At 32.8% G+C, this 15,805-nt stretch overlaps 1 protein-coding gene across 1 annotated transcript; it reads left to right on the top strand.

Moving 5' to 3' along the window:
- Window positions 1-4,146: 4,146 nt before the first annotated feature.
- Window positions 4,147-6,547, top strand: LOC117022750 (U4/U6 small nuclear ribonucleoprotein Prp4-like). The gene has a single exon (XM_033106854.1). The coding sequence runs from the start codon at window positions 4,228-4,230 to the stop codon at window positions 5,797-5,799; it is 1,572 nt and encodes a 523-aa protein (XP_032962745.1). The 5' UTR covers window positions 4,147-4,227; the 3' UTR covers window positions 5,800-6,547.
- Window positions 6,548-15,805: the final 9,258 nt, after the last annotated feature.

Below are 15,805 nucleotides of genomic sequence, written 5' to 3'. Positions count from 1 at the left end.
TGTGTGTTTTAACTATAGATTTCCATTAACTCTTGGCTATGGAAGTACTAAGAGTTGCCTCATAGAATTCCATGGGCTTCAGAAATAGTCCCATGTTTTCACTGTGTAGGAGTAACCCAATTTCCCTTGATAGCCGAGATCAATCACTTGAGCCTGAAGACTAACCCTTGTTTTTCTCTATTGGTTTACTGGAATAAAAAATTCAAAAGCCCAGGTGGTAGTCTTATCTACCAATCCGATGGAGAGAATCCAGCTTGGGGATTAAGAACTCCAGACCATCAGAGTTCAATTTTGCTAGAATGGGGAGCAAAACATATGTAAGAATTGAATTCAATAGTGAGAGGAGTGACTTCTCCTTTTTGATTCCTGGGCCCACATATTCTGGCTATGGGGGAGATATCACTATATAATGGTCTCTGATTCATCCTGTAAGATTGCCCCCACTCTTCAAAGATGTTTTCTCCCAACTGACTACATAGCAAAATCTTCAGTAAGCCATTTTGTAATTAGACCAGGCGCTAATTGTTACAAACTTTGTTGCGAAATGAGTTCCTTGTCAGATGTTATTAATATGGCAGATACGATGATGGATAGAAGCAATACTGGCAAGGAAAACAAAGTCATATACAGAATATGTGTCTATCCACATGAGGAGGAATTTTAATCCCCTTTATGATGAAATGGGCCTGATGAAGGCCCAGTGGAGGTACTGGTCTCCCTGGAGAATGGTGCCATATCAGGGCTCATTGCTGAGCTCTGCTTTTGATAGAAGAGCCGTTTAACAGTAACATTAGCAAGGTTAGCCTTGGTAAAGGAAGCTTATGGTATTGTGCCATGTGTAGCCTTTATCTCCATCAGCATGGCCACCATTAGGGTATATGAATTGATGAACCAGGTCCCTATGTCATCCATTGCTGTTGCTTGAGATCTTTCCCTTAGGACATGCTTATAATTGGTCTCTTATGACAGAATGAAGAGGGGGGAAAAAGGCCAAGTTAGGTACATAGGTTAGCCAACAATTTTTCTTACAATTTTTTTATTTTGTATAAATATTATGCATATTATGTAATTATGTCTAACAAAATTAACCTTCTTATCAAATGTACAGGGAAAAAATATCAAAATGACCATATACTAGTCCATAAAAGAAACTCTCTATACATTTAATAACTGAAATTACTCAGATTATTCTCTGATCACAAGCAAATTAACCTAGAAATGCATTTAAAAAAAATAAAGAGTAAATACCTAATTGTATGAAAACAATGCAGCTCTATGAACTCCATCGATCAAAGAAGACATTATAGCATGAATCAGAAAATGTAATTAACTGAATAAAGATGTAAAAACACATGTCAAAATTTGTGGGAAGATGCTAAAACGATATTTAAATGGGAATGTGTAAAATAATCCTATATTAGAAGAGCAGAAAAGATGAAGACTAAAATCAATGCTTCAATTTTCCTCTTAATAATGACCTCAGAAGAATAAGCAATTTGATTTAATGCTATCAAAATATGTAGTAAAAAAGAGAAAAACTTAAAGAAAGTAAAATAAAGAATAAATAAAAAGAAAAAATGAGATAGAAAATAAATGCACCTAGTGAAACTCTACAAAGACAAACAATTATATTACTACAAAGACAAACAATTATATTATAAACACATAGTGATAATTACCAGGAAAAAAAGAAAACATTAACATTGCCTGCATTTTAAATTAAAAAAATGATATGTTACTTAAGAAGATACTATAGGTATCAAAAAGGCAAAAATGATATATAAGACTTTTCATCAATAAATTAAACATTTTTGTATGAAATAGAAAAAATACTTAAGAATACAAGTGAACAGTGTTAGAAATGGACAAAAAAATTGAAAATCTGGATACTTGGAAATCTATTTTAAAGAAAACCTGCATGCAGATGTCTTTATCAATAAACTGTCCAAATCACAGGGGCAGAAATAACTCAATCCAGAAACATATAAAGAAGGTTCCTAGTGGGGTTCACTTCACATACTCGTATGCAAGGTTGATTTAATATTGGAAAAGTCATTTATATAATTGTCATGCTAACAGTACTATTTAATTCTTACTGATTTTGTCTCTAATTTTCTATCATCTATTGAGAGAAATGTGTTTAAAATTACCGTTTCTGTTTTTGTTTTTTTTTTTCCGATTTTTACTTTTTTTTTCAACTTGCTCTATATCTTTTGAAGTTATGCTATTGGGTATAAAAATATTTGTTATACATTTTGTGAGCAGGGATTTTTTTTTTTTTCCGAATCCAGTTTACCAGTTTCACTATTTTACATGTATATTTATTTTCCGTCAGTGTAATTATTGATATAGTTCATTTTGTGTCCACCTTTTTTATTTGTTTTCTATTTGGACCACCTAACTTGTATTCCTTTAAAAATTTCTTTTTTGTGTTCCTTTGGATTACTAAAAATATTTCATTTATCCATTTATTAATTTATTTCAGCCCTGTAAATATTCCATCCCATTACTTTGTGGATTCAATAATTTATTTGGTCATGTAACTTTCAATTTTATTGTTCCTTTGAATATAATGTGTCTTTAATCTCTTGATGACTTGACTTTTTTTTCCTTTAGATTGCCTTACTGTATTATTTCCAGGTGTGTTCTTCTGTCTTTTTATCTTTATTCATGTTCACAGTAATTCTTGAATCTGTATCTCGATGACTATCTTCAGTGTTTCAAAGTTCTTGGTAATTATCTCTTCAAGGATTGTATTTCTCCCATTCTCTTTCGCTTATTCTTCTGAGGCCTTCATTGTTTGCCCCATGTGACTCTTTTACTCTTTCTTGAGTTTTTATCCATTTTTCTTTTCCTGCTTCAATCTGTCAATGACCTATATTTCAGTTTATTAACTATTTCATCCAAGAATAATTTACTTATTATACCTTTTTATTAAATTCTTATTTTGAGATATCATATTTTTAGTTGTATAATTTCCATTTGATATGTTAATTTCAGTTATCAGATGAACTAGAGAATCTTATCACCTATCTTATTGAACATATTAATCACAATTATTTTAAAGTCCATATATGAAAATCTCATTATCTATATCACCTGTTTTAGAAATAGAAATAGTTTCAATTCTATTTGTGTTTCTTATTCCTGCCACCACATACACATTATAATTTGTTATTTAATGCTATCAAAATATGTAGAAGTTCTGCTTGGTGTGATCTTCCTACACTTTGTGTTGTTTCTACATTAGGCATTCAGAGTAAGGAGAGATAAATTAAATTTGGAGGACTCCAATATGATTGGCATGGGGGCTATTATGAAAATGATACAAGATGAGACTGGACATGCAGTAGGAAAAGATGAGGAAGAGCCTTGTAGTTCATCTTAATGCATTTGGATTTCATCCTGTTGGATGGGGAGACATTAAAATATTTTAGACTGGACAGAAAAATCAGATTTTCATTTAAGAAAAATATATTGGCACAGTTCAAATGGTGAAGTTTGTGGACATCAAATAGAGCTTTTGCTTTTCAATAGTGTTGGAGCAAAATTCTAAACAGTAGTCCTGGGAAGCACGTAACAGGCCTTATTTTAGCCAAATGCTAAAGTTGGATTTACTTTAAAATAATTCTAGGGATGGCCGGTTAGCTCAGTTGGTTAGAGCGTGGTGCTAATAACACCAAGGTTGCCAGTTCCATCCCCCATGGACCACTGTGAGCTGCACCCTCCTTAATGAATGAATGAATAAATACATACATACATACACACATAATAAATAAATAATAAATAAAATAATTCTAAAAACTAGAATTAATAATCACCTCTCAGAATTATGTTATAATGTCAAAGTAAATATCTATTTATTAGTTTGCTCAATAAATAGGTACTGCATTGTATCGTTTACATTGTACAATGTATACATTGTGTACAATGTTTACAAAGCTGCAGCATTTTGTAAACATTGTACAAAGGCATTCAATAATCTAGGCATTCTTTTGTACATATGATTGACTCCAAAGTTTGTATAAACCTTCCTTGCATTTACTATTTATTTTGTCATTATTTCCACAGCCAATTTCTGCTTTGTGACTATAAAGAAGTCTTTTGGTTAAGTTGTGAAAGTTAAAAAAAATTGCTTGACACAGTTCCGCTTTGCTGGGCGCGCGTTGGATTGTCTGAAACGTCGATTGCAGCTTTCGCTGGGACTTCGCGGCTCCGGAGCCCAGCATGTCTTCCTCACGAGCTACCTCCACGGCAGCCAAAACTAAGGCACCTGATGACCTAGTCGCGCCTCTGGTGAAAAAACCGCACATCTATTATGGAAGTTTGGAAGAGAAGGAGAGGGAACGTCTGGCCAAAGGAGAGTCTGGGATTTTGGGAAAAGAAGGACTTAAAGCAGGAATTGAAGCAGGAAATATCAACATAACCTCTGGAGAAGTGTTTGAAATTGAAGAGCACATCAGTGAGCGACAGGCGGAAGTGTTAGCTGAGTTTGAGAGAAGGAAGCGAGCCCGGCAAATCAATGTTTCCACGGACGACTCAGAGGTCAAGGCTTGCCTTAGAGCCTTGGGAGAGCCCATCACACTTTTTGGAGAGGGTCCTGCTGAAAGAAGAGAAAGGTTAAGAAATATCCTCTCAGTGGTCGGTACTGATGCCTTAAAAAAGACCAAAAAAGATGATGAGAAATCTAAGAAGTCCAAAGAAGAGTATCATCAAACCTGGTACCATGAAGGACCAAATAGCCTGAAGGTTGCTAGACTGTGGATTGCTAATTTTTCACTGCCCAGGGCAATGAAACGCTTGGAAGAGGCCCGTCTCCATAAAGAGATTCCTGAGACAACCAGGACCTCCCAGGTGCAAGAGCTGCACAAATCTCTCCGGTCTTTGAATAATTTCTGCAGTCAGATTGGGGATGATCGGCCTATCTCCTACTGTCATTTCAGTCCCAGTTCCAAAATGCTGGCCACAGCTTGTTGGAGTGGGCTTTGCAAGCTCTGGTCTATTCCTGATTGCAACCTCCTTCACACTCTTCGAGGACATAACACAAACGTAGGAGCAATTGTATTTCATCCAAAATCCACTGTCTCCTTGGACCAAAAAGATGTAAATCTGGCTTCTTGTGCTGCTGATGGTTCTGTGAAGCTTTGGAGCCTTGACAGTGACGAACCAGTGGCAGATATTGAAGGCCATACACATACAGTACGTGTGGCCCGTGTAATGTGGCATCCATCAGGACGTTTCTTGGGTACCACCTGCTATGACCGCTCGTGGCGCTTATGGGATTTGGAAGCTCAAGAGGAGATCCTGCATCAGGAAGGCCACAGCATGGGTGTGTATGACATTGCCTTCCATCAAGATGGTTCTTTGGCTGGCACTGGGGGCCTGGATGCATTTGGTCGAGTTTGGGACCTGCGCACAGGACGTTGTATCATGTTCCTAGAAGGGCACCTGAAGGAAATCTATGGAGTTAATTTCTCTCCCAATGGCTACCACATCGCAACTGGCAGTGGTGACAACACCTGCAAAGTGTGGGACCTTCGACAGCGGCGCTGTGTCTATACCATCCCCGCCCATCAGAACTTAGTGACTGGTGTCAAGTTTGAGCCTATCCATGGGAATTTCTTGCTCACTGGTGCCTATGATAACACAGCCAAGATTTGGACCCACCCAGGCTGGTCCCCACTGAAGACTCTGGCTGGCCATGAAGGCAAAGTTATGGGCTTAGACATTTCTGCTGACGGACAGCTCATAGCCACTTGCTCATATGACAGGACCTTCAAGCTCTGGATGGCTGAATAGGCAAGACCATGGGAAAAGGACTCTAACCTCAAGCTCTCCCTTAAGAGCCATTTTCAAAAGAAAAATTGATGAGTTTTGTTCTATCATGTTTTTTTCTAGTTACCATGTATAGACCCTCAGTAGATTGGATTTCCTTGTCAGCCCCCACTCCAGGCAGGCAGCCCACTCCCTGGGTGTTGATGAACCCCTTTCAGAGTTGCAATTTTAATTTCATCTTCAGCCCTGCCAAGAACTGTGTAGACATTGTTTTTATTAATCTTTGGTTTAAATGCCGTGTTGCCTTCCTCACAGCACTCAGGATTGTGACTGACTCCATTTTTAATTCTTGAACCTTGGCTTTCCATTACTCGTACATGCTTCAGGACTACATGTGACCCGGAGAGCAAAGTGGCTGGACTGGAGTCTGGAAGCCCTCAAGTAAAGAAGCACGTCTCAGCACGCACTGGTTAAACAGTGGCTGACAGAGCAAGAACCCTTCCTCTACCTTGAGAATGGGAGGTGAAGCGGTAGACCCACAACCAAGCTCAGGGTTATGCAGTAAAGAAGATTTTACCTCTTCCTGTTGGGTTCGCTTGGAATGCTGCCTGCGTCAGAGAGCATCAGGAGACTCAGAACTGAACATTTGCCTTGTCAGAAAATGTCTTCCATTTAGCTTTGAAGTTTGGCATCCTTCATGTTACCACAAAGCTCGGCCATTGTGTCAAAAGTCAGTGAAATTTCCAGAAAGCAAACATGATGTCTCTATTGTACAACCAAAAAAAAAAAAAAAAAAAAATTGCTTGATTTAGATAAATTAATTTGCAGTAGAGTTCTATAATATTTACATTACTAATATGATCACCCAGAAATAACATATAGTCAAGTAGATGTTCAATGTGTAAAGATTGCAATGGTTTAGTTGAAAACCAGATATTTTGATGTATCTAATAATGGTCCACTTACAAATAAATTGGAACCATTGATTAGTCAGAAACTAATTCATGAGCTTTAAAAATGATTATAGTAGAAAAAGTAAAAGACATACTGATTTCTATGGATTACCCCATACTTTCTAAATACAAAATTCAGTGTAATTCTGAGACTTCTAATATGATAACTTCTTTATAATAATTAGGAATATATTAATCATTGAATGAAATATTGAAGTATTCTACCACCCCATGTTATTCTATATTATGAATGACAGTTTATATATTCATTGCAGAAACTCAAGGACTCACAGTTACTTTTGCCTCTTAGGTTAGGATTGAATGTTATGTTTAAGACTAAACAATATGTCTTTTCTTTGTTAATTACCACTTTGAATATCATGAAAGCAGGCTATTCTGCTTTTAATAAGACAATTGAACTCAGATTAAAAATATATTTAAGTAAAATCTCAAATCTTATTCTTATTTTGCGTAAGTCAAGAATTGCCTGAGCTACCTAATTTTCTAGATTTTATGCTTACTTATGTACATATATACATTTGTAATTTATTTTGCTAAGGAAATAGACTTGACGTGTCAAGTAGAGCAATTACTCTAAAGTAATCGAGGCTTATACTAATAATTTACAACCTTAAAAATATTAATTAGTCTAGAGCTCTTAGGGGTTAGTTACTAGTTTCCGATAGACTTGAAAAAGCACAAATGTATAATACCATTTCATCACAAGACACTTGCTTTGCTTAGAAATCTGAAAACATGGAGTTTTAGATAATGAAAATTCCAGATGATAACTGGAACATTTTAGTATTCTTCTTGAAACTATATCAAAACAATTCTACAGCTGTACAGAGTGATAAAAGTAGTCAACCATGTTTAGAAGACATTCTGGAATGAAATTTCTGTGTTATACAAGAAAACACATTTCAAGCCCTGGTGCTCAGGTGTACCATCAAATTAAAGCAGAAGAAAATTATTAAACAATTATGATAATGTGAAAGTAGCTCAACGATCTGCTTTCACCAAATATTATCCAATGTGAACATTTTATGACTAAGTAGACTTCCAAGTCTTCAGGATAATTACTAACTCATTAAATCCTTAGATGTGATGTAGTGTGTGTGTGTGTGTGTGTGTGTGTGTGTGTGTGTGAGCGTGTGTGTAAATTAAAATGAAAAGATGGTACTTGAGTTCAGCTGTTGTGGAGTGCAATCAAGGGGTATGCACAGAAAGAGGTGAGCAGAAGAACAAAGAATGAAAAAGTAAACAGAGAAGTTGTGGTTTGAGGTAAATTTATATAAATATTTCCAAACTGAGAGACCCCAGCTGAACAGTCAGGATGCTTACTTTAACTCCCCATCTATTCATCATTCTATGTATGTCTCTCTCTCTCTCTCTCTCTCTCTCTCTCTCTCTCTCTCTCTCTCTGTATTTGTTTGTGTTATAAGTGACAGAAATTGTGTTTGAATCAGTCCAAAGGAGTAATAGAAAAGAAGAATAAAGAAAATTTTAGAAAGAATAAAAAAATACAGTATAGGATCCTATTCCCTGTTTTTATCAGCGAAACAATGTTAGTGACAAGAAAGCAACAGAGATATTTGAAAATCATGCATTAATATAGAAAGTCTCAGTTTGGATAAAACATATGTTAACTAAAGTACAAAATCCAGCTGCTGTATATGCTCTTTACAAGCATAATTATAGGCAAACTCCCAGACAAACCTCCACAGTTAGACAACTTTGGATAAAATAATGCAGAATTGGTATAATTTCTATTTCTCAGAAACTAACGGAAGGGCAGATAATCAACAAAATGTAGAAGAATTGAACATTATTAAAAAGTCACATTTTATAAAGCACATGTGAAAAATTAACTGAATATATATTAGGCAGAAAGATTCAAGGGGTCTGATCGAATATCTGAAACAAAGTTAGAAAGTATCACTTTTAATTTTATTTTATAAAGAAAATAAATAATATTGATTTATAAGCTATTGTTAATTGGGTTTTCTGATATTTCATTCAAATTATTTCTGAAATAAATGCACCAAATTCCGGATAAGACATATTCTTTTGCCACAGCATTCTAAGTCTTACAGCAATTCCTATAGATATTTAATGTCTTTCTAAATATGTTAAATTATAGTAAGGCTCTTAATTTTTGCCTCTGTTTATAAAGATTTTGAGTAATTACCCCTAAACACATTTTTTCCCATTGGTTTCTTTATTTAGTGGAGATTGAAAAAAATGAATAGGCGTGTGGGTGGAATTATACCGGCAACATGTATATAATATGAGAAGGGAGGAAACTGAAAGGATGAGAGTTTTAACCTTTTAGGTTCCAGTTTTAGGTAACTGCTTTTTATTTAAAAGACATACTAAAATATGTCAAAATGTTAGTGTTATTAAAACTATGACTATTCTTATATATTAACCTTTGGAGCTTTTCTTGTTAGTAATTGAATAATTTTATTAAAATTCAAAAAGAATTATGTAATGACTTCTGACGTTATAATTGGAAAACATGAGAATTCCAGCTGTTATGTGAAACCTATGGAATTTGGATATTCAAATCATTTGTGGAGTTTCAGAGTCATCATATGTTGAAGACACTTAGGTTGATTCCGTGTGTTAACTATTGTGAATAATGCTACAATGAATGCCAAAGTACATACATCTTTATGAATAAGTGTTTTCAAATTTTGGGGGTATATACCATGAAGAGGTATTGCTGAGTTATAATGTAGCTCTATTCTTAATTTTTTGAGGAAACTCTATACTGTTTTCTATAAAGGCCACACCAATTTACATTCCCACCAACAGTGTATGAGAGTTCCTTTTACTCCATATCTTCTCCAACACTTGTTATTTCTCTAGATGAGGGCAGCAGGGGGAGAATGAAGAGGGTAAAAGGGGTCAAGTATATGGTGATGGAAGAAGACTAGACTTTGGGAGGTGAGCACACAATAACTGCATATCATACATATGATGTATTATAGAATTGTACACCTGAAACTTATATAATATCATTAACCAATGTTACCCTGTTAAATTTAATTAAACATAATGAAGTCGTTATGATGGAATTGCTTTCATAAATGTATTTCAGATGGCTCATGGCTAGTGTATAGAAATACAATGGATTTTTGTCTAAGGACTTGTGTTCTGCAACTTTGTTTAACTCTTTATTAGTTTCCATACTTTTTTTGTGTGTGGATTCCTTAGAAATTTCTACATATAAGCTTATGTCATTTGTAAATAGATATAATTTTAGTTTTTTGTTTTTAATCTTGTTCTCTTTTATTTCACTTTCTTGCCTGGTTGTTCAATCTAGAACCTCCAGGACATTGTTGAATAATAGTGGGGAGAGTGGACATTATTGTCTTGTCTCTGACTTTAAGAGGAAAGCACTAGTAAGTATAAGTAGGGATTTTTCCTAGCTACCTTTCATCATTTTAAGTGTTTTTATCATGACAGGGTTTTTTGATTTTTGTCAAATGCTTTTTTCTGTGTCTTTTGAGTTGACCATATGTTTTTCCATTTCTTCTCTACATGACATATTACAGTAATTGATTTTTGTATATTAAACCAACCCAGCATTCCTGAGATATACTTGGTTATAGTGTATACCATACCATTAGGTTATGATGTCTTATCCTTTATATATGTTGCTCAATTCAATTTGCTAGTCTTTTATTGAATATTGAGATCTAATTTGTAAAGGACATTTGCTTGTAGTTTTCATTAATATCTGTCTGAATTTGATATTCTGATAATACTGATTTCACAGAATGAGTTGAGAAGAAGTTCTTCTAAGTTTTGAATTGGTTTGTGAATTGGTTTGTGAAAAATAAGTGCTAATTCTTTAAACATTTATTAAAACTCATAAGTAAAACTATCTGAGCTTGGATTTTTCTTTATGATAACATTTTTGATTACTAATATATTTTGATGTATTTAACAATGATTTTATTACTTTCATGGAGAAGCTAATTTTGGAAGTTTTTATTCTGCCATCCTGAAACTGTGTCTTTTTTGGATTTAATTTTAAAAGAAAAGTGTCTCACAAGAAATCTTCACTTTTAATAAACATTGGTAGTTTCAATCTGCACCCCCTTCTAGATTTAAATTCTTAGTAGGTTATTTTTAGATTAAGCTTTAATCTAACTTTTCATAAATATTGAAGATATGTATGAATATTGCATAATAATATTTAGAAATAATGGTGAAGTGCAAATTGAATACATCAATAGCTAATTGTTTGAAAGGTAGAAAGTATTTAATTAATCTATAAATATTGTGCTCTAATATATTTGAGTAGATATCATGGTGTTGAATAACTACCTCATTTTTGTTAAATTTCTCGAGAGATAGTATTTTTGACTTGCATTTAGACTTTTTTGTGAACAGAATATTTAAAGAAAAGAAATATATGATGTGGTCTCTCTAATAGATTCCAGAATAAAATTTAGCTCTACCTATGACGATTCTTATAAATATGTGGGGATATGCCCCTACTTGTCTGCCTATCCTGGGTCCTGAATTTTGATGTCAGGTTATAGTCATGTAGTTCTAATGTGGATAATGTAAAGTAAGAAATATTAATAGGTTATAATATCCTTGTTTTTCGGGGACATTTGAAAATTGATATGAAACTATTTTACTACAATATGAAGTCAGGATACTATATATGCAAATGGATGACTAATGGATTTATGTGTCATTTATACGTGATAATCTGAAAGAATAATATTTTCATAGTGAAGTGAGTCTCAAAATGCACCTCCAGGAGTTTTTTGAGGGAGAATTGGAGCAAGTTTACAAAACTGATGAAGTTGAAATTAGTTAGATAGAATCCTATCCAAAGTAAAAATAGAAAGTACAAGTTACGATGTATGTATAAAATATATAGACATAGGATAAAATATGGAACAATTACTTATATTGTTATTTTCACAATTTATTTAGGATAAATCTATATTGCTTAAAAAGTTATATCACATTTGTACTTTAATTAAGTATATACTGTTTATATCATCCCCAATTTTTAACACCAAGAACCCATGTGTCTAACCTATAGCCTTCCAATAAATAGTTTGTTTTGCATTTTACATATCTGGATTTTTCACTTCTTCTTTCCAGGTTTCTTTCCTTTAAGTTTTGAACCATAAAGGAAAATCTGAAAAAGTCATAAGTGACTCAGCCCCTCTCTTCCCAACAAAGTGGCTCAGGTAAAATAATCATGTACATCTGACCTTTAAATATACTACTGCAGTGATTGCCAAAAGGGCAGTTCGATGCTTTACTGCTCTGCTGCACTTTTACATGTAATACTCAGGAGTTGACATTTATAAAACTGCTGGTGAACTCCGGAGACATCCCTGATAGCCGAGGTGTTATATAAATCTCTTTATCATTATAATAAATATGTGTGTTAGAGAATAGCACTGAGATCTTTTGAAAGAAAAAGGATGTTTTATCATTTAGTTGGATAACTGAAGGATAAATATAATTTCATAAAGTTATTTGCTGTGAGTATGCAAATTCATATTCATCTTACTAAAAGTAACCATTTAAGTAAAAATGTCAAAAGCAAATGTAAAATACTTTATATAATCCCCATCTGTTATTGCTTTTTATTTGTTACTTTCCACATATAATATCCCTGATACAATGTTTATTTGGCAATAATTTTCCTCATGGACAGTTAATGGGAGATATTTCATGTGCAGCAAAAACGAAACAAAAATCTTACTAAAATAATTTTGTGGGCTTCGTTGAGACAAATTATTGCTAACTTGTTTCTATGTTTTAATAAATTCAAATAAGAAAATGAGTGCATATTTAAAAAAATATAATGATGCTTTTAGCTATGATATCCTACTTTAGAACATTTTCAGTCATCAAATATATGTGCCATATATAGGTTTAACCATCCTGGTGAATTTCCGGAAGACTACAATTATACAGAATTTAACTTTGGGATAGGCATTTATTTCTATGCTAATGTGTTCTTCAAAAATTGAAATATAGTGTCCAATAATTTGCATTAAAAACATCACTATATCTGCCATGTTGAAACTTTGATACACATATTTAATGGGAACCACATTTTCAGTTGATTCTTCTTGAATTCAACTACTTATATAATATATATGTTTATAATTACATTTATTATTTTAATTTAAATATACTTTTAAAAAACATGCAAGATCAAATTTCACTAACTTTAAAAATCAGTGAAATTTACTGATAATACCATAGAAAATTTTTGTCGCACTTTATAATATTGTACAGCAAATTGACTAATGATATATTTCTGGATCGACACCCCATAAACACACTCACCAATAAATATATTTTCAAATTAATTCATATTGTATTGTAGACCTAAAGATAAGAGCTAAAGCTATAAAAATTTCTAGAAAAACTGTGAGAAATTTTGCGTGACATTCATTTAATTAAAGTATGATCCATAAAAGTATACAATTGATAAGTTGGACTTCACTGAAATTAAAAATTTTAAGAAAATGCAAATTGAAACACAGAAAGGGAGAAAATATTTGTAAATGACCTATTTTATAAAGAATTTGTATACAGAATATATAAAGAATACTCAAAATGCAATAAAAAGTAAACAACAAACCCAATTGAAAAATTGATCAGATACTTTATCAGAGAAGAAATATACCTGGCAAGTAATCATATTAAAAGATACTCAACATCATTACTTGTTAATGAAATGCAAACTAAAATGCACTGATTAGAATGTCTTTAAAAATACAGGGAATACTAATACTGGTAAAAGATACGGGACAATTGGAACTCTCATATTTCTGGGGAAATGCAAAATTGTACATTCTTCTAGTAACAGTTCAGCAGTTACTGATAGAGTTAAACATACGTTCATCAAATGACCCAATAACAACACTTCCAGAAATTTGACCAAGTAATATGAAAACCTATGTTTGCACAAACCTGTACATGAATGTGTATGGAGACTTTCTTTATTCACAATTACTACAAACTGGAATCAGCAACATGTTCCTCAATTGTGAAATAAATTATGAAACATCCAAATCCCAATAATAGAATACTATCCTTCCACAATAAGGGATGAACTATGGCTACAAGTGATAATACAGATGAATCTCAAATACATTTTGCTAAGTGAAGGAATCCAAACTCAGAAAGTCACATGATATCATTTATATGACTTTCATTCAAAGGCAAACTTGAGGAACATATAACAGGTAAATGATTACCAGAGTCTGGAGGAAAGTGGAGAGGTTGACTGCAAAAAGACCTAAGAAAATTTGGGGAATGATGTACTTTTCATATCCTGATTTTCAGCAGTAGCTCTAAGACTGTATACATTTGTAAAGATTCACAGAACAAGGCAATTAATAGTGTGAATTATACGGTATGTTAATTATGACTTAAATTTTAAAATGGAAAAATCTATATTCAGCACTTCATACAATGCTTGGGTGTTATAATTGATCAATCAATATAACCTAGTAATATAATTGTAATTGATTACACAAAGATATATAAAAATGAATAAAGATGTAAAGATTCAAAAATAGAGAAACAATTTCAATGCAAGTTACTTTGTTGTCCGTCACGTTTTCTCAAAAACCTCTTTTATGGAACCAGTCTCTAAAATTGAAAAAGATTATTTCTCCTCTGTGCATTTTAATTCACCATTTGAATAAAACAACATTATACCTTGCCCTAGGCATATAATCTGTCATTAGCATAAAATTGATTTAAAATATATCAACATAGAATATGAACAGTAGTATTCAATGAATTGTTCATACAGCTTTTTTGAGTTTATTAGAAACAGGTTTCCGTTGCCTTTTCAAATTTCTTGTAATATCATCTTCATTGTTAAATCAAAATACCCCTAGAAGAATTAACTTGTGAGATAAATCTAAAAGTAATTTAATATTCCTTAAAACATCGTCTTAAGCAGTATTCAGTATCTTTTAATCTTTAAATGAAAGCTGAAGTAATTATTAATGTAGTAAGTTTTTCCAAAGTATGGCACAACTACTAACAGTGATAACTGTCTTTAATCAGTTTCCAAATATTTTAATTAAATGTACAAAACCCCAAGACAACTGTTCAATAGTAATAAAATTACATAAATTTGCTATGTAGGAATTATGGTTTCAGAATGTGCCTTCTATAACAATAAAAGAGGAGTTTTTATTGTACCATTAAAACTTAAAGTAAATATTAAATGCATTTTGAATAGAAAGATACTTTGGTGTTATTTTTATAGTATTTCATAGTACATCATTCTCTTCCCTTTGACTCATCTATCTGTTTAAATTTAAAGTGGGTTTTTCTCTTGTAACATTAGTTAGGTCTTATTTTATTTATTCATGTTGGCATCTGTTTTTCAATTGGTGTATTTAGAATATTCCTATTTGAAGATACTATAGTTGGAATAATATCTATTATATTTATATCTGTTTTCTATGAATTCCATTTTTTGTTATTTCTCCCTCTCCCTTTTTCTGCCTCCCCTTGTTTTAACTATTTAATATGATCCCCGTTTCTCTCCTCTTTTAGCATATCATTTATATCTATTTTTGAAAATATTTAATGGTAGCACTAGAGTTTATATTGTATATTTCAAAACAATCTAAGTTTTTTTGAATAACCCTCTACTGTTAAATGTGCCCTTACTGTGCTGCTACACATGTAGTGCCAAGTACCTTAGAGTATTTCCACCCTTCCCACCCTTCCTTCCTTTTCTGCCATTGCTTTCACTCCGTTTACTTATCCACATGCCATAATCACCCAGTACTTGTATACTATTATTATTTTACAAAGGGTTATCTTTCAAAACATTTAAAAATAAGATTTTTTTCCCTCTTTATTTATTCCTTTTCTAGTGCTCTTCCTTTATGTAGATCCAGTGTCAGAAATTTTCCTTCTCCCTGAAGAACTTCTTTTAACATATCTTGCAGGGCAGGTCTGCTAGTGATGAATTCCCTCAGTTTTTATTCATAAGAATAATTTTATTTCTCTTTCGCTTCTGAAGGATAATTTCCTGGAGATGA

This window comes from Rhinolophus ferrumequinum, chromosome 6, assembly GCF_004115265.2.
Source record: "Rhinolophus ferrumequinum isolate MPI-CBG mRhiFer1 chromosome 6, mRhiFer1_v1.p, whole genome shotgun sequence".
NCBI lineage: Eukaryota > Metazoa > Chordata > Mammalia > Chiroptera > Rhinolophidae > Rhinolophus > Rhinolophus ferrumequinum.
Note: the sequence above shows the minus strand (reverse complement) of the source record. Positions and strands in the feature narration are given on the sequence as shown.

Excerpts from the sequence above, each read along its gene's own strand:
- LOC117022750 (XM_033106854.1), top strand. The coding sequence starts at position 4,228 with ATGTCTTCCTCACGAGCTACCTCCACGGCAGCCAAAACTAAGGCACCT.